The sequence below is a fragment of the Bacillus rossius genome, chromosome 5 (genome assembly GCF_032445375.1).
Source record: "Bacillus rossius redtenbacheri isolate Brsri chromosome 5, Brsri_v3, whole genome shotgun sequence".
Classification (NCBI taxonomy): domain Eukaryota; kingdom Metazoa; phylum Arthropoda; class Insecta; order Phasmatodea; family Bacillidae; genus Bacillus; species Bacillus rossius.
This window is the reverse complement of record NC_086333.1, coordinates 53670790-53695484: the sequence shown is the minus strand read 5'-3', so window position 1 is coordinate 53695484 and position 24695 is coordinate 53670790. Positions and strand designations below refer to the sequence as shown.

The 24695-nt window shown below is 33.6% G+C and overlaps 1 protein-coding gene across 4 annotated transcripts in view; it reads right to left on the bottom strand.

Moving 5' to 3' along the window:
* LOC134531806 (ATP-binding cassette sub-family C member 4-like) overlaps window positions 1-24695 on the bottom strand; it is an 89100-nt gene that overhangs the window by 7328 nt on the left and 57077 nt on the right. For all 4 annotated transcript variants that reach the window (XM_063367749.1, XM_063367748.1, XM_063367751.1 and 1 more), the window contains 8 exons: window positions 11636-11946; window positions 10634-10713; window positions 8277-8427; window positions 7984-8090; window positions 6773-6896; window positions 5038-5208; window positions 3036-3163; window positions 2197-2442 (listed from right to left, as the gene is read on the bottom strand). In XM_063367749.1, the coding sequence (XP_063223819.1) occupies window positions 2197-2442; window positions 3036-3163; window positions 5038-5208; window positions 6773-6896; window positions 7984-8090; window positions 8277-8427; window positions 10634-10713; window positions 11636-11946 (1318 nt within the window). The remainder of the gene's footprint in view (window positions 1-2196; window positions 2443-3035; window positions 3164-5037; window positions 5209-6772; window positions 6897-7983; window positions 8091-8276; window positions 8428-10633; window positions 10714-11635; window positions 11947-24695) is intronic.

The window sequence follows — 24695 nt, the reverse complement described above, 5'->3', positions numbered from 1 at the left end:
TCCGTCCGTCGAAAGTGTGAGCTCAGAAAAGTTTACACAGACGGATGAAATTTTTTTTTGTCATTTGATTGGCTGCTGGTCACGTGATTGAGGGGCCGACGGAGTCGACGGGCTGCCTGCTGAAAAATACTCTAACCGTGGCGATTACTGACACACTGAATGAAAAGAAAACACTAAGTATCTCATATTGTTAGTATTCGTGCAGGCCTGTATGGAACCGTATAAAATAATTAATATAGAAGCTCTCATTCAAGCAGGGATTGTGTGCTGTTCTCTGAAAGAGAAAAAGAAACACATTTACAACGACCACGAAGCGCGAGACACTCATGTCTGAACTAGCGCACAATCTGTTTGTCCAGGGAAAGTGACCGCGAGCTGCGGAAGAGAGTTTTCGCTTGGTGCTATGCAAATGCAGTCAGAAATGCGAGTAAAGTCGAGGCCACACAGAGAGCTACCTATGGTCGCGATGTTCGCTACGTTCGCTATGTTCGTGATGTCCGCTATGTTCGCTATGTTCACGATGTCCGCTATGTTCGTTATGTTCGCTGCGCCATGTGGCCAGATACGATAATCTAGTTCACGATGTCGGAGAGACGCATGCTCTGGGATTCGAGTGACGATTCCGACTATGACAAAATTCTGCTGGCTCTCACAGTATGTGAACGTAAAAAGAAATGGGTTCATGATATTAATTTTAAAAAAATTGAAGAATTTAAATATTTAATGAATCAGTTGCTAGTGAGGACGAAACCAAATTAATAAATTACATCAGAATTAATTAAACTTAGTTTTATATCATTCAATTGGAATCATATCCCAGGCATATTCCTGCATATCCTGCCTTCTACATTCTTCCATCGATTTATTCCATAAACATGAATGTTTCCGTTATCTTTCAATTAACTTTTCCGTTTACTTGACTATTTAAAGCACAGTACTGAGAGAAATTAAACTTCATAAAAAGCAAACGCAGGAGTACAGCACAATATCGCGCGAAAACAGATGTTTTTGTTTATCTGCGCATGCGCGAAGTAAGCGGCGTTTTAGAAAAATAACCGAGAACCAAACACCTGGTGACGTCGCCAACATATGCTTTGTGTGGCCAGTGACACCTGAGATGCAGCTGGCCATATTTTACTCGCGTAGCGAACATTGCGAACATAGCGAGCATAGCTCCCTGTGTGGCCGTAGCTTTATGCTAGCTTGATGGAGTAGGTCCCGTTCCAGGTAATTTTTTTTTTTGTTTAACACGGCTAAACTTAAAAACTTTCTGAATAACTGAACTTCAAAAATTAATAAATTTGATAGTGCATACTTTTTTCAAAATTAGTTGGAAAATTGAATATTTAAATTTTTGGCTGCATGGATAAGGATAACGAAATGGAACGAATGACTTAAACATTTTGGGTTTTAAGGCAATGGTAATGGCTACTGCGAGATATATTTTACAAATCTTTCAAAAATAAATATTTTATTTAATTTCTTTTTAAATTCATACAAATTCTGATGACTTAAAAGGTAATATAAAATTCAATGATTATTTTTTTCTGAAATAAATTAAACCATATCACAAATTAGACGATAAAGTTGGCTTTAAAATTAAAAGTTCTAGTTTTATATTTCATTTTATTCTCCTTATCCATACTGCAAAACACAATATAAAGGAAAATTTGCCACGTGATTGTACAAAAAGCAAGTGATTTTTTTTTTCAATTTTGTGAGAGTTCAGCCACTCAAAAAGTCGGCAAGTTTAACCACGTGGAATATAAATATAAAATAATGACCTCGAACGGGGCATGCATCCTAATTAATACAAGACGTCCTATGCAGACACATTAAGTCAAGGTTTTTTTCCCCTTCATACAGTATTTTTACTATAGTGGTGGTATATATTTTGCTTAAATATATCCAAAATAAGCTTAATCACATGTTGTGCCATAGACGACTAAATTTTATGGAAATAAAAGCTTTCTATTAGGTCTGCTCGATTTTTATCTCATTCTATACTGCATTTTAAAAACCCATTCGGAATGGCAAGATCTGCGGACTGCCATATTAGAGTTCTTCGTGTTAATGTTGGTGTGGTATTATGGCTCTGTGATGTTAAAATCTTTCGTGATGGAACGTTGCACAACGTTTTATCGGATTAGTCGTGATGTGCCCGTGGTGGGATCGTGACTCAGGCTTCACACTCACGTCTTCCAGTGCCTGCAACAGCTCTTCGTCCCGGAACTCGTTGAAGCGGTCCAGGTTTTCCCTCAGGCTCCCGGAGAAGAGGAAAGGGTCCTGAGGTATGATTGAGGTCTTCTTCCTGAGGTCGTGCAGGCTGATGGTGCTGGTGTCGACGGCGTCTATCACGATACAGCCTTCCACCTCGGCGAATCGGAACAGTGCCAGGATCAAGGACGATTTCCCTGCTCCTGTGCGGCCGACAATACCAACCTTGACAAACCACAATGCCAACATTACACTTTGTCACGAAGAGAAATACGTACAGACATACTGCTAGCTATACTTACTTCAGTGCATCTGTGTCATTATTGTTTACGTTCGTTCTTAAACAGGAGGTTCCTATATTTATGACCTATTTTTGCATGAAAGTAAGTAATTTATTTTAATTTAAGGTCAATTTATTAAACATGTTGTATTTTCAGTATTTTTATTATAAACATATCTGCTTTAGAACTTACAATAATCTATGATGGAAATAAAATTCATACAGGAATATAATTAGGTTTATTTCGATTTAGATTATTGGCATAAAACTTCTTAAATTTGAAATGCAATAATTTCGAATAACATATGCGATTAACGTTTTTTTCACATATTTTACTTTTTTCTTTGTCTATTCAAAACAAAAATATAATCTCTTTAGTTATAAAGTTTTCTTGCAATTCTATATTCCACATTGTCTCACGACCTTTTATATGGCTTATAGGAGACTTTTTACAGTAACCAACTCAATTAAATTATCCTTTGACTGCTCTTGTTTTCACATTGAATTTGTCTAGTCGAGTTAAGTGTACGTTGTTTACCTTTTCTTTAGGATTTATTAAAATGTTTATTCCTTGCAGAACGCTAGGGCCATTGATCGTGTATTTGAACGTCACATTTTGGAACTCGATGCGACCTGCCTTTGGCCAAAGTGGTGGAGCAAAGTTGTCTGCAACAGTGAAACAAAAATCACTTCAATTGCATAAAATAGTTTCATGTGTACATTTACCCTAGAGATACAGGCGCTAGATTAGATCCAGTACGCTTGGTTTTATTTTCAGAGAAACAATAACTTTGTTCTATTGCATTAAGACAAGTTATTATATGCTACCTATTACGTTACTAGGTAATCCAAAAATCCTTAAAATCATAGAGTCGTAGGTGGGGACGATTTAATAAATTTGTGTGTTGTTTTTATTTTTCTATTTTCTCGATAATATTCCTTTTTATAAAATGCTATGCTGTAAGTAGATGTGTTGCATTATTTTTGTTGTAGTAGTTGCTCACGTTTGTCATTGATTCCTCTGCAAACGGAACTGGTTTATTTTGTGGCGTGTCACCTCATCGTGCCAAAGAGCTACACTGATAACAATTTCATTTGAAATGTACGCAAGGATGCTGGTTACAAATTATCTAGGAATGTTGGTAAATTCATGGAGAGCTTTGAAATACCTACTGGTACTGAGTTTACTTAATTTTTAGCATAAACTCACATGAATCATTTTCCAGAGTTAGAAAACATTCTCAAATGTATTTTAATCTTCAGTTAAGATATTTTTCTCTCTTCGATGTTAAAGTTTGCCTTGTTTAAAACAGAACACAACACTTAAAAGTTAGAATTCGGGATGTATTTTTACAAGGTATCTGTAACTACGAAGAAATCTTGGTTAATTTAATTAATTATTTTATTTATCCATCTATCTTCTATCGTCTTTATTAGTGGCGATACGCCTTTTCTTACACATAACAAGATTTCCTGCTATAGTATCAAAATTTAAATTTTACAAAAGTAAGCATAACATAAACATTATATCCACGGAACTGTGGACGCAACTCCACGGTGTGTGACGTCAGAAAATCACCGTTAATATTTGCAGTATTCATTCTCATAGTATTTTGGTCATTTCCGAGCGCTAGTGCGTTTCTTTCAAATTTTTTAAGCTGTTGAAAGAGATTTTCGCCAAGGTTTCGCGGAAAAGTCACTCCGGACATTTACTTGAGTATCGTCAACCGCGAAGGAACATTGCCATTCTCTGTTAGTGTTCAGAAAAAACACACTCGGATGATAGAAGGCCCGGACACACTTTTTGTAATGCTGCATTTTCTCCGCAACATCCTACTTCAGTTATTTTGTGACGAGTTCGTGAGACGCAATTATTCTTTCATTAAGAGTATATGGTTCTCACCACAGCTGAAATAAAGAGAATATTTGTAGAGAAATTTTAGACATTTTATTTTTATTTTAAGTCATTTGTATTTGTACTGCGTACGTTTATTTTGAGAATTTCTTTTTAGTACAGCGGCGCTTTGTCAAATATAATTTGTTGTATAAAGTCGTGATGTGGAAACAGAACGAATCTTTGGTACTTACTCATTTATGAAAGCCCTAAGTAATGATGATCCCTTTTAACTTTCAACAATAACCCGAGAAGTGTTTGTAGAATATATATTTTTTTTATATTTTAGATTTATGCTATTTTGAATTTTATTTATGTTTTTCTACTCACAGTAGTGGTTACAATTTGAAAAATGATAACTAATAATTTTGCTCGTTACCAAGGTTAGATGTTTATACATCATTGGCGAGTACTGAAAGACTCACTTCTTTTTTAAATTTTGTATTTTGAAAATTGCACATTATGTAATGGAGAGAGGAGGTCGGAGAAAAACAATTGGCTCGGACCCTTAGTTACCCAACGGTCTTGAATAGGTGTAAATAATACCTTAAGTGAATTGATTTTTTCATAGTTCATCTGGCGTTACCTTATCCTTAAAAAAACATTTATCAAATATGTTTTATTTCATTTTAACTTTATTAGTTACCCATAGTGGTATCCAGGTTTTTCTCTTCTTCCAGGTATTTGTACTCCATCACTCTCTCGACACAAACCATGAACTCGGGCAGTGACGTAAAGTGAAGAACAGCGTAGTGGAGACATGAAATGATCCAAAACGTTTGTGTAGCTACGAGACCTACTTCACCGCCATTGCTTCCTGAAAAAAAAGAAAAAAATCAAATATACGAGATCATCGGAAGGAAAAGACATCTTTGGGTGACGCTAGAGTTGTAGAGATTACTTACTGAAATTTTGAAAAGAGTAATTATATGCCAATGATTTTATGTTAACTGTAAAAAAAAGTGTGGTTTATAACTTTTAGTGTGTGTATTTGTATGTAAAATATTAAACTAAACTTAAATGCCTCATTATTTGTGTTGCAAAATTTAAAAAAAAAAAACTCTGCAAACGATAGAATTACTGGTTCCTGCTGAAATAACTTATATTTACACAGTTTTTAGTGGTTTTATGTTAGTGGAAGAAATAATAAATAATGAATATATTCTTTATGTAACAAGTGGAGTAAGAACATAAATATATACACTTACACATACACACACATTCCTGGAAAATTATACTTCTTAAATCGATTCTTGTGAGTAAAATCGTACTAATTAATTGAAAATTTGAGAACTCAATTTTACTTATAGGATTTTATTTCACAACATGCTCACGCAACATTTTTTTTAAAATTCTTCTTAAAAGTCTATTAGCTGAAAGATTGTTCTCTCTTTTTCTCTAAACATAATCAATAGCTAGTGACTGCTATTTAGAAAATGGTTTTACCGGAATAAAAAAATCTTGGTGTGTCATAAGTTTCCGCACCAGCCAATATTTATTTATTTTTTTACAAGAAACTGTTATTCTCCAATGGGAGTTCTTATGATGATAATAAGCTTAAATATTAGAGCAACAATAAATGTATACAATTCTTTAATCGATTCTGCCCACCACTATCAATGAAAATAACCGATTTTTCTTGTGCTTGTTTAGTCTCTTTCAAGTTCAGATCTACATCAGTAGATAGCGCCTCGATCGTTTTCAGCAATCTACATATTGTGCGAATGAATAAGAGACGATGAAGGTTGATGAAAGATAGTGTAGCACTGACGGCATTAATGATTAGGAAAATAGAAGTACCCTGAATAAACCAAATGGTTGAAGATAACAATCATCACATTTTCCAATTCTGGAAAAATTCCGGGCTTGGCCCCAACAGGTCCTTGCCTAAATCAATGTGGCCCTAAAACTGAGTACAGTAGACTCAGTTGATGTTAAAGCTTGCCAAACTATAAACCATCCTGGAGTAGGGTGTAATTTGTCATCATTTACTTTACAAATAATTATTTTTAATTTTCTTGATTTTGCACAGCTGTTTTTGCAGAAAATACTGGCCTCGAATAGTATTTGTTGTACATGTTTTAAAGTATAAATTTAAATTTTATCAGGCTTTCAAATATTCCGCGCCTACAGTTCCTAGATTTGCAATTTCCTGTTTCTGATGTATTGAAGTTGTGAGCCCTAATGCTATCTACCAGTGATGGTAACTTTAACTCGATTTTAAAAAACTCAATATTATTTTCATTTTCTTCAGTTCTCAGTTAAGAAACAAATGGCCTTTTGATTTAATTCCTACAGTCAGTTGCAATGAAATAAATGAAATAAAGTTTGAAATTTTACGGAAATTATAGAACACAGTTTTAAGTTTAACTATTACTTACCTGTTTCAGTGACGTTATAAGTGACGATTATAATAGCAAAGACGACGAAACAAATCAAATTGACCGCTAAAACGAAAGTTTGGTTTGCAGATATGAGCATGTACGAAGCAGAAGTATTAAGGTCCTGAAAACAAAATTAAAAAAAAATATTTTAAATTAAATATTATGATACATAAAATTACCACTCGATTTAGATTGAAGTAAACAGATATATCCTTAAAATTTAAGCTTTTTTTTAATTTAAAAGAATAATGGTATGAAAATTATCTCATCTTTTGATTTTTGTACAAATTTTAATATAAATATAAAGTTAATGTTTCTTATAGCATAGTCTCATGAAGGAATAGATGAAAGACACTTTAAAGCGGGATTTAAGATTTTACTTGCAAGTACACTTGACTTAAACATGCATAATTTTCCTTACATAATACTGTGACACACATATATTACCACAGAAAGTATTACTTAGTTCTTTTAGTTGTTTATTTTGATGTTCAGCTTAAGAATCCACCAAGCGATAGTGGCTACCAAAAAGGATTTGTCTCGCTAGCTGGCCAGGCATTGCGTGAATGAATTAAGGTCGCTTGTATCATCATCCAGTCATTCACTGCTGCCCAAAGTGTGGGCTAGAAAATTATATCTTTAGGATTACTGTGAGGCGGATGGACTAATAGTACAGCGCGCTGGCTCCCGCGTCAAGAATTATCGCAAGATATGCAAATAGTGGGGCAGAATGCGCCGGACTGTAGTCTATCCGCCTCACAATAGCATCGTGAGGGAGAGGGAGATACAGGCACTGTCCCTGTACCTCTATTCACTGGTGGCTAACTTCTTCGAATAAGGCATCAAGAAGCTTGTGTTACGATATGACAAATACCTCGATCATTTTGGCGATTATGTAGAAAAATAAGTAAGACCTTGATGTACATTTGGTAGTAAAATTATAATGTTACGTAATTTTTTCTTTTTTGTAACACATCGGTGGTTAAAAAAAAACTGCCCTTTTTATATTTGGGCCAAACAAGAAATCCACATTATTCCAATTTAAAAAAGTGTAAATAAACAAGGATATGCCTTAGAAACGAATAAGTACGCGATGTAATATAGAAAAAATTTCATTGGTTTATATTTAAAAACTTAATTATAAAGAAAGTATACTGTTTGATATAGGACTGAGTTAAGGAATGGCCCATGTTAACAGTCAATTTTGCCTGGTGCTGATTGAACTCCTGTCTAATGACGTCTTCGGCCTGAAGGGCGCGTATGGTTGTTAGTCCCTGGAGAGTAGAGTTCAAATGGACGAAAATAGGACTTCTGCCTGTAACGCATATAGATGTTAATATGGTACAATTTTATATATGTTAAAAAATAATCTTTTTTTATTATTTTGATTTTGATTTTATTCCTGATTCAACAATTTAGCTCTAAATATTAGAGAAAACACATAATTTAAATAATTGAAGCGTTATATAAGAAAATTAATGTTTGATATTTTCATACTTACACATTCCTTCAATTCTCGTAATTCTCTTGGAAGCTCTCAAAAATATTCGCAAAACAATAAATAAAATTGCTGCCAATACAATAATTGCAATTAGAAACCAGCAGTTCACAATGGATATCAATACAAGCGGGCCGACGGCTAAAAGAAAATACTGTAAACATAACATAGTCGAAATATTAATTAATTTTTGTAATATAATTATTATAATATTTGAAGTTTAATATTAATTTATTAATTTTGTCACTTATTTCATTATATACACATGAATTTATAAATATTTTAATTATTTGTTTTTGTATCTTCGTTATTATTTGAAATAAAATATTATTTATTTTAATTTCTGATGTTTTGCTATTGCCTAAAAATCAAATACAAATTTTATTGTTGATAAATAGGTCACATGCACATTCAAATCATATACTGTTGGTTTGGATATTGACACTTATTTTTATTGTTGATGCTATTTTTTCGTTCATTGTTTTGAGGAAATTAAAATAAAATAGTTAACTTTTAATACACAACATATCAGTAAACGTAATTAGGGTGATTTTCAGCTACTACTCTTTAACAAACTCTACGTACCGTAACAATATTTTTAATGTCTTTGATAATTTCCAAAAATTGTTTTTTTACTACTTTTAGCATGATTTATCGTCTGCTTTATTTTGAACTAGAAATATATGTAATATTATTATAATAGTCCAACATAAAAAGTGTCTCTGAAGAATTTTAAACTTATGTTACGTCATGTAATCAATTTTTAAAATTAATTTATTTATACTTTATTTCGTATGAATAAAACATTTAAGGTTTTTCTTATATATTTCATATATAAACGTGAATTAGAAATCATGCACAGTTTATAACGCAACCATAAAAATTTGTAGTTATGTGAAATGAACACTTTTATGTAAAATTATGTTTCTTTTGATAAATCTTAGAATTTTAATCTGAATACAAGTAGTATTTAAATGTATGTCCGAGCCCTGGTTCTGGTGCGAGATGCTGGTCTGACCTCCATATTGGATTATGACATCATGGTGGACTTTAATCTTTGAATTTTACCTTGATCCCGACCCCCATTTGGATTCCGCCATATTGAATTGTGACATCACAACCAGAATTTATGTTTTCGTGGACCTTCCTTTATCTAGGATTTTTTAACCAACCACCATCTTTGATTCTAGAACCTTTCTCCATCTGGGATTTTATAATCTTCCGTCATTTTGGATGACTTTGACCCTGGATGTTATTTTGTGATAGAACTGTCAGCCATCTTGATTTCTAGTAACATCCACCATTTTGGATTCCTGCATTTTAAAATATGACATTACAGCTATCTTCTTGGTTTATGATGTCGCAACCACCATGTCTGATTCTATAAATATCCTGCATTTGGGATTCTGCCATTTTGTTTTCTAGAAGTTCCACCATATTTGATTATGAAGTCACAACCATCATCTTGGATTCTAGAAATTTCCACAGTTTTGGATTAAGTTATTTTTAATAATGATGTCACAACTGCCATATTGAAAATACATCATTATTCATGCAAAACACATTATTATTCATGTCTTTGAAAGTATTTTTAATTACAATTTTAATAACATTTTTAATAAAAATACATTTACATTGTATAACTTGGAGTCCTCAATTCAATCCCCGACGAGGTTATTCGGTTAAAAATGGCGACAGGGCCTTCCTCAATGGAGGCTATCAGCAGACCAAACCTCAAAAACTAATACCAATGATTTTATATTACGCCAACCAATATAACATCATGTAGGTTACCTTTTATCCACTTTTTTTTTCGTCTGTCATATTTCGCTGCCACTGTAAAATAAAGTCGTTTAACACACGTCCTTTAAACAATAAACTGTATTAGATAAAATATTTAAATGTACGACAAAAAAACGAAGCCACTACTTATAGCTATTACTATATAAGGCTGTTTTTCATGAGATATATTCACAAGTAAAAAATATAATACGCTCCAAAATATGTTTTCAGAATTTTCTTAAAACACTAAAATAAATTTTAATTTACAATTATGTCTTACGACATGAAGGCTTAGTTTTTCATTATAAAGTAGCCCTTAAGTTGTGTGATTAAAGACTTAATAATAATATACTAATTTATTAGTGATTTAACTTTAAGTTGGGTAAAAAAAAATTATCAGATTATTGTTTCTCGAAAATAAATTTTTTTAAAGAATAATAACATCAGTCCATATGCCATACATATAACAAATTCTAAAATTTCTCACTTAGCGAGGCGTGGCTCTACAAGCTCACGACTCTAGAATGAAGTCAGACATGTTGACTTTTAGACCAAAGAGACAGTCTTCTCGCACTTACTTGCGCGGAGTCCATAGTAGCCTTTGGAACGGATTCGTCCATGACACTGACGTCGCTGGATAGTCTGTTCAGTATTCTTCCTGGGAGAAATAAAATTACAATATCCTTATAAACGTAACGTATAAAGTTAAGAAACCCATTACATGTTAAAAAAATGTAACTTGTTAAAAAAGACAAATGTAATCTATTGACGGTAGGGAGAGTAAATAAATATTCTAAGCTTTGCTAGCGATGATGAAATGGTCGATTTCAATTTGTATTCATACAAATGTTGCTTGTAAAGTTTTAAATAAGTTAATATTGTATCAGTTGTGCAGGAACAATACTGGTGCAGTCGGCTTTTATTTAAAAGTAATGGCTAGTTTATAAAGAGGAGTAGCTTATAAGTTAAGTGTGCAAACAAGTTCATAGTATTTGAAGCTATTCATACTGAAAGGGTTTCAGTCACTAAATGTTCGCTCAAATTATCTCAATAATGAAGCTCAAGTAAAGAAATTTACAAAGATATACCTGAAAAATAACTTATTGTAGGTTTAAAAGGGTGTACTTCTCTCGTCTTATAAACTAAGGTGTAGAAAATCAAGCAGTAGCAGATACATTTAATTTTTGGAAACAAGTTTCTTCGTTCTTATAATGCTTCAAAATAGTAATTTATACAGACTTAGATTATAAATATAACATTTAATTCGCATCACTTCATGAAATGCAAAGACACAGAATATATAATATGTTGCTTCTGTTTTGATTCAGAGATCCAAAATCAGCCAAAAAAAAAAAAAAAAAAAAAAAAAACAATATAAAAAAATATATGTTGTTTAAAACTTGAAAATGATTTTTATAGCTTCTTGCTTGGACAAATATAGTTTACTGAATATTACTTGCAAATTATTGGACATTATACATATATACATATATAGGTATATATATAGTAGAGATATTAGGAAAACTTGCACTATTGAATACTTCCACCATTTAAAGAGTACATTCAAAGTACTAACTTACCTGAAGGATTGATGTCAAAGAATTTTGCATACGTTCTCACGATACTCTTAATGACATCACTGTGTATGTTATTGTGACATGCTTCACATATAGTGTAGAACAAAATTATCCTGTATACTGAGAGCACAATGAGAGCAAAGATCACGGCACTGTAAACTATAGCGCAAAACACTGAAGAACTCGTCCATTCGTCACTAACAGCTGAAGATTCAGGATTGTGAATCGTTAGGTCATGTTCTGAATTACTGGTATTTACATTATGCACCGTATAAATGTATCTATTTGAGTGACTCATTTCCTCTTGATTAGTCCTGAAATAAAGTTATGCAAGTGTAATTTGTAAAATGAGTTTAATAATCAGGCATAATACTACCAAATATTTCGACAAATGACTTTTTTTATCATGGTAAAACATTGTCATATCTTTATCTTACTTGGAAAATTTCTCTGAAAATTTCACAAAATAAAACTAACAAGATATAGGTATAGTTGTCTTGCCTAATTAAATTAATAACTTAAAAGTTCTGTAATAATAATGTATTCATTACACAGAATAATAATTTAATATTATCAAATGTTTAATAATATGGGATAATGATGTACGTTGTTATTTTATGTTACATTTATGTAAGTTACTTAGGTAAAATGCCATAAAATACAGAAATTTTATCTGTTAATTACTGACAATTGGATATTATTTCATAATTTAATGCAATCATTTGATTATTTTTTTTTATGAATAATAAAATGCATTTGAAAGTTTTAATTATTAATTTAACTATAACGATTCATTTTATAACAACTCACAACAGGTTATTTAATTTTACGCACATTAAGTAAACCAAATGTAAAATGACTAGCATTTAACCAAATATGAATTTAAAACATTTACTTTATGTTAAAAAGTTCATTTATAAACATTATATTTCTAGTTAAAATGACACCAACAAATATGCATTTTGTTAAACCAAAAACAATATGTTATTTATCCAAAATCTAGTGTGCCAATTCTTTGCTTCTTACCAGAACACAAGACAGGAGGAATATTATCTCGAAAAGTATTAAATTATAATTACTGAGATAGTCTATAAAAATAATTTATTAAAAAAAATTGTATGCAGTGTTGCATTTTTTGAGGTGGGGGAATTATAGATTATTTCATTGTGAATGCATTGTGAAAACAAGTTAAAGAAAAATGATATATTTCTTTAAATTTCTTACATATTTTATCTTAACTGATTTGCATTCAGACTTCTATATCGTAGACTTTTCTGGCTAAAGTCACAACTTATTTCTTTACTTCTGGGTTGAGGCCACGTCGCATGCCTTGTTTGCAGCCATCATCAAGAGCGATTTACAATACGGATCGCAACCAAAAAGTGCAAGGTTTGTTCATAAAGTAATGCAAGTGATTTTATTGTGAAGCGACTGCACTTTCAGAAATTACAGTAAATGTCCGGACTTTTCAACGAATAATTTAACTGAATGAACTAAGAGTTTTTCGCAATATTAAATAACTGAATCTCGTAACATCGCGCCCTTTTTGACTACCGTGAGTGATGTTTCGTTTAAAACACAGGTAAAAAAACACATGAACAAAATAAGAGCGGTCTTACTGTGGACTACCACAGTTTTTTTAAGTTTTTTTTGTTAATATACCATGAATATTATTTTGGATTCATATTCAAAGTAAGTTAACTCTGCCCTCCTAAGCAAGAAAGCCTTAACTCCAATAAACCAAATTTTACAGGAGAGCAAAAAGAACATTGTTTCTTGGCCAGACTATACTAATTTACATTTGCACTATTTATTACATTTATATGTAATCTATACTAATATTATAAATGCGAAAGTAACTCTGACTGTCTGTCTGTCAGTCTGTTTGTTTGTTTGTTACCTTTTCCCGGCTGAACGGCTGAACGGATCGTAATGAAATTTGGCAAGGAGATAGATTATATCCTGGGGATGGACATAGGCTATCTTTTGTCTAAAAAAATAAATTTTAAACGGTTTTAAAAATATATATTTTAATTTTATAAAATGTGCGTCACAGATATACAAACTCTTAGTGTCATTCCTCTATGTCTGCCGAGCAATAGCTTTCAAGCCATTACGTTACGTTTTGCTATTGTAAGGAACTAAGTAGAGAGTAAGAAAAAAATAAAGATCTTGACAGTTTATAGTGTCGCCATATTTGTTTCAATTTTCAATACCGTTTTTGTATATTACAATTTAAATTGCAGAAAAAAATCATGTTTCATAGACACATAAATTGTGAGTGTGTGTCATTTCTCTATGTCCACGAGGTCTTGCCACGTAAATTTTCTCCTTGGGGCGAACCCGTCCGCTTGGTTAAATAAACAGCTTTTATCGTTGAATGATTTCATGATTTATTTCATGAAAATCTGCTCTCATAAAAAAGTAAGTTTTATAGACATTCAATAGGTCTCTCTCTCTCTCTCTCTCTCTCTCTCTCTCTCTCTCTGAAGAGCAATCTATGAATCGTTATAAATTTATTTCCTTTATTTTTTTAGTTTGATTTGATATATGATTTCACTAAAAATCAATTTCTACCCCTTCCTATTTTCATTTCCACATTACGAAGTTTCACTTCTTCCGCGCGGAGGGACTCCACGCAATATTTTGCATGCAATTAAAAACTATTTTTTAATGATGCCAAAGAAGTATAACTTCTCATGCGCGTACCTAAGTACACGCACCCATTTTTTAATTTAATTTCTTCTATATATATTTTTTCTCCCTACCTATGGCACTCATAATTCTTTTAAATTTCACGTGTATGTTTTCAATGTCATTCGAGTTGTACAATTTTTTTTTGGTCATTATTTATACTTTGTTTCATTTTGGAAACATACGTATTTTAGGTATTATGACAAATAAAAAAATTAGTTTCACTAACATTCTTAGGTTTTTATTGTGTGGATAGTTTCAAGTTTAATATATTGTAGGTATATAAATTATTAAACTTATAAATTTCTTCGAAATTTATTCATAGGTTGGTAGGGCCTACTTATTTTTTCTATTGTAAATATTGTTATATTTTTTTACAGTACCTACTTATTTGCAAGGAGTTTGGTTTAGTGTTTATAATTTATCTGCTAAGCGTCAAGAGTCTTAGGGCTACTGAGACCGAAGACCAGAAATATTTATCAATTATGTAATATATTGTTGAAAAATTTGAATTTTACTATTTCAGGTAGGTTGATTTTTTTTATTAATTAGAATAGTTACGTGTAATTGCCATCTTCCTTTATTTCATATTAAACATTATGTTTGGTTGAGTGTAACAATTTTATTTATGTATGTTTTAATTTCATTAATTTTTTATATATATGTATTCATACCTACCTACTTCTATTAAATTTCAGGTGGATGTTAACATTGTCATTCCAGTTGAATAAATTTTCTTGTCAAATTAGTTGTTATTTATACTTTTTGTTTCATTTTTGACTATGGTTTTTTTTTTTTGATTAATTCAAAGATTTGTGGTGTGTACAGGGAGTGATATCTCTATTAATTTCTATACTCCTTTGGATAAGCGGAATATGGCCACCACAGGTTTACATATAAAAAATCATACAAATGTTTTAAACATTATGACAAATAAAAAATAGTTTCACAAACATCCTTAGTTTTTTTGGTGTGTATAGTTTGAAGTTTAATATTATTTATGTACGTAAATTCTAAAACATAGAGTTATTTATTAATTTATTTAGAAAATTATTCTTTGGTAGGTAATAAGTTTTTCTATTTGTCAATATTGTTATTATGGTAGATAGGAGTACAGAAAATACCTAAATTCTTATATTCATTTATATCTCTTTCGATTTGGAGTGTTTCCGTGCCATTCGGGGTCCTCAAAATCCCCCCCCCCTCAGGTGGTTAAATCCCCAAAATTAAGAAAGTTCAAAATTTTTTAAAAATCTTTCGCTTTCGATTTTAAGTGTTTTCGAGCCATTTAGGGTCCTTGAACCCCGCGCCACCCTCTGGGAAAAAGCCCCAAAATTTCGATAATTTTAGGAATTTAAAATATCATTTGTTTCGAGATGGAGTGTTCCAAAACATTCCAGGTCCTTTACCTCCACCCCCATCCCTCTCACAAACGTGAAAGCCACAAAATTTCGAAAAATTGGAGGAAATTGTATTCAAATTAAGTCATTACGAACTAAAGTGTCCGGGGCATGGTGGAACTTTTACCCAAAGTCTACTTCCCACCCAATTTTGAGGGAGGGGGGAGTGCAAAACCCCAAAATTACGAAAAATTTCTCAATTTTAAGTATACTTTTTTACTATTTGGAATGTTTCCGAGCCATTCGGGGTCCTCAAACTACCCTCTCCCCACAAGGAGTCAAAGACCCAATAATAAAAAAATTTCCCAAAATTTCGAAAACCTATTCTCTTTCGATTTGGAGTGTTTTGTTTACGAGCCATTCGGGGTCCTCAACATCACCCCCCCCCCTTCTCAGGGGTCAAAGCCCCAAAATTTAGAGAATTTCAAAAATCATTCTCTTTCGATTTTTAGTGTTTCCCTGCCATTCAGGGTCCTCAAAATCACCCCTCCCCCTCTGGGGACAAAGCTCCAAAATCTCGAAAATTTCAGGTATTTCAAATATTATTTCTTTCGAGATGGAGTTGTTCCAAACCATTCGAGGTCCTGAACATCCACTTTCCACAAAAGTGAAAGCCCCAAAATTTCGAAATATAAGAATATATATAATTGGATGTTGGCATGTATGACGTCGATAAACTCTTACACCGTTTGACCGATCGCCATGAAAGTTGGCACATCGAAGTGTTTTTATCATTAAAACCCATTAATGCCCAAATTAATTATTTTTGAAAATTAGTTATAAAATTTACATATCTGGTATAATTGACACCCCTAAGCATGAATAAATTTACAAAAAAAAATTATATGCTATAGTTTTTGAAAAAAGTAGTGTCCTATAAATATGACGCTGGGTTTAAGTGAGTCACAGTAATTTTTTTTTCACAAAATAATCTTATAACATTTAAATTATTTATTTTATTTGTATAACTAATTTTTTAAATAACAATTTCAAGCACACAATTTTACGTATACTATAAGAAAATAATTTATGTGTCCATTATAAAATTTGCTGTACTAAGTCTAATTATGGAGAACTGTGAAAAATATATATTTTTTACACTTTTATGGAACTACAATAATGTTTTAAATTACATTTTATATACATTGTGCACACAAAGTCGACATACGAAAAACTAAGCTATATAAAATATAACAAAAATTCTAATCATATAATTTTGTACAAATTCACATAAATAAAAGTGCATCAACAATATGGAATCACAGTAATAATGCATTACACAGAGAGAGTGAGTGACAATGTACCAAAAATAAGAATTTTTATTTGTTTATGAATTTTTCAAAAATTGGTTTTGACAGAATTAGTTTACCATTTATATTTTGAACTGGATACAGATAGGTGTTCCAAGATATAGGACCTATAGCATCAGATTAGTTCATAAAAAACATGTGTGTTCATGTACACTGAAAAATGTCAATTAGGCTTACTGCTTTCCTTTTTGTTGTGAAATTTTGGAAAACATCTTGTACATAATGTAACATCACATTTTGTACAAAATGTAAGTGGTTTTCCTTTGCATCCCCTGAATTGGCAACGTCTTTGCTTTTCTCTCTCCCCTATAATGTGGTCTTCCCTGTCAAATCGAATATCCTCTGATACTGCTGGCTTAGATGTAGAGGGAAAGGAGTATGGCCTACCTTTCATGACATTTTGCCCATGGCCTAGCTTAAGATACTTTACTGCTATGGATCTTCTGAAGTCTTTTATTGAGATTGACTTTGATCCATGTATGAGACGGTAAAGTATGAAAGCATTGACGATTGTCATATCAATTACTCGAGTTACAAGGCATCAATACCACTTCTTGCCTCGTATAGCAATTCCATGCTTTTCCAACAGCCAGTCATGGTGATCAACTCCCCCCATGTATTTATTATAAGACTTTATCAGGAGAGGCTGTGGAATAGGCAGTCGTTCCTTGGCTTCTCGACTCCACCGTAAAGCAGATGAAATTGGTTCTACTGTGTCATAGTTGGTTGCCAAGGTCACAGATCTGTTATCATTCCAACGAAGAACTAGTATTTCATTACTGGTATCAAAACGGTAATCGTATGAGCCTCGTACTGATTTCTCTATTTCCTTTGTAGATTTTATAGGGCACTTTGCTGTTCTGTTGTCACGTATTGTGCCAGTAGCTCTAAAGCCTTTCTCCCGCAGCTCTATCAAAAGTGAATGGCTTGTGAAAAAGTTGTCAAAGAAAACTACGTGACTTGAAGGATCTTCAACTGCAGATAACAAACTCATAACAACTTTACTTCCGAGTGGACCAACAGAAGATGTTTCCGAAGGTTCTTTGCCACAGTAAAGGCTAAACTTATAACAGTATCCACTTTCACCACACAATGCCCATAACTTGTAACCAAATCGTATCGGTTTTGACCTTATAAACTGCTTTAGTGGATTGTGGCCATAATATCTGACTATCATTTCATCGATAGACAAGTATTTCTCGAAAATACCATACTGCTGGAATTTGTCATTGATTTTATCAATAAGGGGTTTTACCTTGAACGATTTATCATGTTTGTTGTCCTCAGCTTTAGAATTATCCTGGAAGTGAATGAGAGATTTGATTGTGCAATATGCATTTCTGCTAAAAGCATTCCGAACAACATCTAACCCTAAGTCTTCTTCTTCACGCCAGTAATCCCGCTCACTGGGTAACGTATGGTACCCAGACAACACAAGAAACCCAAGAAAGATTTTTATATCCTGTGTTGATATACTTAAATCATGCATATTTTTCTGGGTAGTGGCATACCTTATTGTTTCTTCGACAATAAAATCAAAGATTTCCTCTGTAAAAAATTTTTCAAAAATTTCTAAAGGTGTTGCATTTGCTAAGTCAGTCTTCACTAACTCAATAAGTCTGAAAAATGAATTTCCTGCTTCAGGCAGCTTAGTGTATTCTGGAATCTTTTTTTCCCAAGTTATGTTTAGGTTGTCAAACTTTTTCTTTTTTGTTTTTGACTCTTGTGGCGAAAAAGCAGTTGGTATGTCATTTTCCCCTTCTACCTCCGGAATAATTACTTCTATATTACCTGCAATATCCTGAATAAAAGGTGCTTCTAGATTTTCATCATCAATTGTCTCTTCGTCTGTCAGTTCGTCAACATCTGGAGGAAGAGCGGCTAAATCCTCTTCTATTTTATCGGAATAGAAATACTCTAGCGCTTCTTCAATAGCTCGAAACTGTTGGCGACTCATTTTCGTAACTTTGCCCTGCAAAAAAATACAAAAAAATATATTTTTTCCATTTTGACACCGTGAAGTGTAAAATATGTGCAACGCCCAGCGTCATATTTATAGGACACTGGTATTTATATTCAAATCTACAGAAAATAAAAACCAATAAAAATTAATTACACATTTTCTGAAACAGTTACATCAATAATAAGTACATCAGTAATAAAAAAGATAAACTTACCTCCAATACATCAGCAAAAAATAATACCTAAGAGAAGAGCGTGCACGATAAGAAAAAGGAGCGACTTCACTTCCTCACTGTCAGCACAATACTGCGAACTATATGGAACAAAGGGTGGAAAACATGATGACTAAGGTCTCTAGAACTCATGTGACTCATCACGCTGTCTCATGTTTCCTGGTGTTTAAGATTCAAGGACAAAGATAGTGTGTCCTATAAATAGGACGCTGGGTGATAAAGGGTTAAGAAGGTTTTTATGCTATCCATTTTTTTGTAACTCGCCGCTAGATGGCGCTGTAGCGCATCAACTTCTAAACCTTTCAACCGATCACCATGGGTAAACAAAAAATCATAGGTCACAGATACACAAACAGTAACTATGTGTAATTTCTTAATGTCCAACACACTGGACATATCGCTATCCATTTTGCTGTAACTCACGGACAATATTTCACCCGGTGTTCAGCCTGGGCAAAGCCGGGTACTGCAGCTAGTCCTTAGTATGTAAAAGTATTATGGTATGGTTTTTAAACATATTTTATATACAGAATGTATTAAAAATGGAGTTACGGTGTTCATACCTAGAAAAAATGGTTATAAAGATATGTACTTTTAAGGAAGAAAACCTTATCTCCAACAAAACTTATTGTCTCACTATCAGAACGAAAAAGAAATCTAAATTTACTGTGAAAATGTGTAAGCAGTAATACAATTACATTAACAATACAAATTAAAAAAATTTATTTAAACGTATGCTATATTAACAACTAATACTGGAGTTTGTTATCAATCATTTCTAGCAAAAACTTCAGCAAACAAACTATTAATTACAGCATGATGCACAGTCATTGCAATGTAATATAAAGTCAAAAGTTATGGTATAAGAACTAACTGTGTTAGGTATGTACATTTCTCATCCATTACTTATCGTCAGAGATACACAGATCTGGAACATTGTTTACAGGCAGGTCTTTCCGAAATTGTCTGCGACTCTCTGGCATTAGTGGTACAAGTTTTTTCAGTATATCTTGTTTTTTCTTTGGGCAGACACCTCTTGCAGATGTTTTGAATGTTGGAGGTTTCAAAGCAGTGGACAGGCCTTTCTTGGTCATGAAGTCAAGGTTTCTTGTTGGGGAAAATTCATCATAACATGACTTATATTGTAGATTGTTGTTTCCCTTTTCTGCCTTTATGTAGACTATGTCACTTAAAAAGGACGGTTTTCATCCTTCTTAAGTTTGTGAAATGAAACACAGGATGGCCAGTCAGCAAAGTTGTCGTACCTCATACATTTGACTTCAGTTTTTCCAGAGTTAGCCTTTGCAACAGAGTCTTGAAAATCCTTGAAGTCATACACCTTACTATGGCGGTGTAGGGGTTGCTCTACTTGGTGATGGAAAGAATCAGCAGCCATAAACGTATGGCCTGGCTCAAAGAAATACAACTCAATTACGTGTGTGGATACATACTCAGAATTGACAATATTCACAAGATACGTAAGTAAGCACCAATTCTTATTCTGTCCAGAGCAGTTGTCCAGCCATAAAACTATGTGGTGTATGTCTCTGCAGTGTAGGAAAAAAGCATTGAATGCACTAACTATGTCCTCTTTCTTTCTGCCAGATATGCCTTCATGCCATATGACAGCTAGAGGTTTCAAAGATTTTTGTTTGCCACCAACAGGAACAAAACTCTCATTGAATGCAATAATGCGCTTTGTAAACATTGCAGACTTGAAACCTTCCATTCTTGGTAACATAATGATTTTTTGTAAATCAGCTGTAAAATAAACTTTGTTCCCACATGGTTCTTCTTCCCCATGTTTTCTGTACAAAGTTCTGGCTGCATTACTTTGGTCAATGTGGTGTTTCCATTCTGTACATTGTTCACAGTCTAGTACCAAATTATCTTTGCTATGGTCTGAATTATGGTTATTAAATGCCTCACATGCATCACATTCTTCATTGCCAAGCTTAGCAAATGATATATTCATTTCTTTGACAACAGATATATATAGATCATACGAACACTTTATGTCAGGGTGAGAAACAACAAAGTTCTTATACATTTCATTTACATTTATGTCACTTGGAAGATATCGCCTATTGGGTGCATGGGAGCGACGGTAATGGGCGATGCAAGGTTTGTATGATTCAATGTGATCCTTCAAGACATTTCTATCAACCTTGGTTGGAGGTATACATTTTCCCCTCCCATCTGGTGAAATGTTGGTGGGGTCATTCTCCACACACAAAACATTGTGTAAAACAGTATCATTATTTTTTGTGTAGCCTAACGTTGTTAAGAAGAAAGACTTACACACTTGAACTTGCTCTCCATTTCCATCTGTAAGGTAATATTTGAATGAAAACCTACGTCGTGTTGAAGACTCACTTCCCCGCCTTCTTTTAATACCTTGCCTAGTTGTTGATATTGGGATAAAATGCCTTCGATCAATCCAGTTCTTCTTGGTATATATCTCATTAATAGCAACTCGTCTTGATTCAGGAATACGTGCTGTACACTTCAGACGGCATGCATCGCAAGGAGCGTGTAAAGGGCAGGGGCGTAGGAACCAGGGGGGACAGGGGGGACGTGTCCCCCTGAACTTTTTGGGTGGAGGGGACTGTCGCCCCCCAACTTTCTAGACCGTTATATTTTTATTTTATAATATTATTCTACCCAACTTTATTTGTAATTTCTTCACTCATCAAATTTTATCTTAAGGAAACAATAATAATTTTAACATCGATGTATACAATGGTAAGATACAAAAACTGCTTAAAAAGCACTATTTTGCACTTTTAAAATCAAAATTTTCCTGTGGAGGACCCCCGGACCCCCCATCTTAGTAAGAGGAGAATGGGTTTACATGACATCAAAATAATTATTTGTCCTCCCCCCCCCCCGACTTTATGAACACAGCTACGCCAATGGTAAAGGGTGCTTATCATTATAATTCTCTATGCTATTTGCGTGTTTTTCTTCCTTTGAAAGCTGTTGTTTTTTCTTTAGTTGACACTGTTTGCCTTTCTTGGTAAGTTGAGGTACTTGGTCACTTTGATTGTTCCCATCTACTTCTTCGTCGAACTGTCTTAATTCCACATTACTAGTTCCATGTTCCACTACATCATTTTCTTTAACTGAATTCTCAGAATCTTTTTCATTGTTATCTAAATTGTCCAGCAGTCTTTCTCTGTCCAAACCTTGTCTTCCTTTCTCATTAGCTTCAAATGCTTGCTCGACATATGTCTTGCATATGTCTATGTCATGTTCTTCTTCAATACACTTGCTTGAAATATTAGTGATTTTCATAGGCGATAATTCAGTTAGAGTATAATTATTATCATTGTCTGCATTCTCAGGATCTTGACTAGGACATAGACCTACATGTACAAATGAAGCATTAGGGCTACACAAAAAATCACTGTCATCACTTGTGTTGTTTCGCTCTAGCAAACTACAAATATACCTTCCTCTTGAAAGTGTTTTATGTGTGTCACTTTTATTCTCAATATTATTACTTAACATCATCAATTATATTATTTCACATCACTGAGTCTAAATTATTTTGATTTACATTGTTGCATTTTGGGTATATCTGATGGATAAATAAACCACAAACATGACAATAAACAGTACATAATGTTGACAACGAAAGTAACAATCAACATGGCTATTCCACAAACTCATATGTACCAACCCAGTGGCACATAATATTGCCTGCAGATTTTGTGTTCCACACAGTGCTGCCATCTCTGTCCTGGAGAAATATTATAAAAATTACTCCCGAACAGAGATGGCAGCACAGAGGCTAAAAGAGTCTCTACAAGTAAAAATTACATGTTTTCCAAAAAAATATGATGTGGCGAATCTTTATTTAAAGTGTAAATGACAAGAGACTCACTTTTAATTTACTTAGAAGCACCTAAGGCATCGTGTACACCTTTGTCAACTATTGAAAACCATAAGAAAGAAAGCCTTAAGTACAAAGACTGGTGCACTTAAGGCTTTCTTCCTTCAAATAGTCAACATAAGGCCTTTTTTCTTAGTTTTGCCCTAACTTTGGGACTTATGGCTTTTTTCACTAGCGATTTAAACCAGCAAAGATTCGTTAGAACACTGTTTTTGTAGCGTAGAAAGGTGTATTCTGTTCCAAAGCTTCAGAATATGTAAAAAAAAATAAAAAAAAATCGAAAAAAAATGGAGTTAAGGCTTTCTTTCTTAGGAGGGCAGAACTAAGGGACCGTAAATTTACGAACATCACTGGATAATTTGTAACCCGGTCTTCGTAAATTGAAGGTGAGATTTTTTTTTATCAGTGTGCACGTCGCAGACCGTTCGGATCTATTGGACTCGATTTGGCTGGAATTTTTTTTTGGGGGGGGGGAGGGGGGGTTGGCTTCACAACGCATCCAAGGTTGGTATGCACCAAGCAGTGATTGGGTCAGAATCGTTTATTTTGTGAAACTCGTCTCAAAAGACCATGCCACGACGCGCGGTGGAGTCAAATTATCGAACAACGGTACTCGCTCGAGATTATGCGCCGAACTCGGCGGAAGTTGTACCGGGGACTCTGCTCTGTCGTCACCGCAAGTTTCATAGGTGGTTGAAGATGCTTCAGGATGCCCGGTGAAGAGGTGATCGGCAACCCCCGTTCTTGACGGCCATCCACCAGTCACCAACGAAAATGTGACGCGCGTGATCGGTCTGACCGTCTAATGAGTGTCTGGGATGTTTCTACGGACGCTGCGCCTTCAAATAGCCGCGCACCATGGTGCTCCGTCGTGACAGCGCTTCAAGCCACGTGAGTTCCTGGCGAAGCACGACTTGGCAACGCAGCGCAGCCCCCCTCGCAATCTCGACTGAGCTACGACAGACTTAATTTTGTTTCCGAGGATTAAGACCGCCCTCAGAGTTCACCGTTTTGACAGAAATTTGGCGATCCAAGCCACCATTGCGACATCTCTGAACACTGTTATAAAATTTCACCTTCAATTTACGAAGAACGCTGGTTTCAAATTGTCCAGGGATCGTCGTAAACTTAGGCTTTCTTCATAAATCTACAGACGCTGATTTCACTTATTTTGAACATGAATCTGAAAGTTTATTCTTGGTATATTAAAAAAAATAATTAAAAAACTGGTTAAGTCTACAGCATGAACACATGTGTGTGTTTACCTTTGTTTACAACGAATCATACAATGAGTTAATTTCTTCGATGAAAAGTCCATAGTTTTTCTGTAAATTTACGAGGTTCCTGTGCCTGGAAAAATCGCTGGAAGAAAATGTGTACTGTGAACATGCACGAGGGGAGTAATGCAATGATTTCTAAACATTTCTAACTAAAGCTTGACTATTATATTATATTACTTTATGAACGATTATATTACTTTAAGAACACATCCTGTAGTTAATTTTACTAATTTTATATTTTGTAAGTCAAAGAACATATTAAATTATTTGGTTCTATAAACATGGG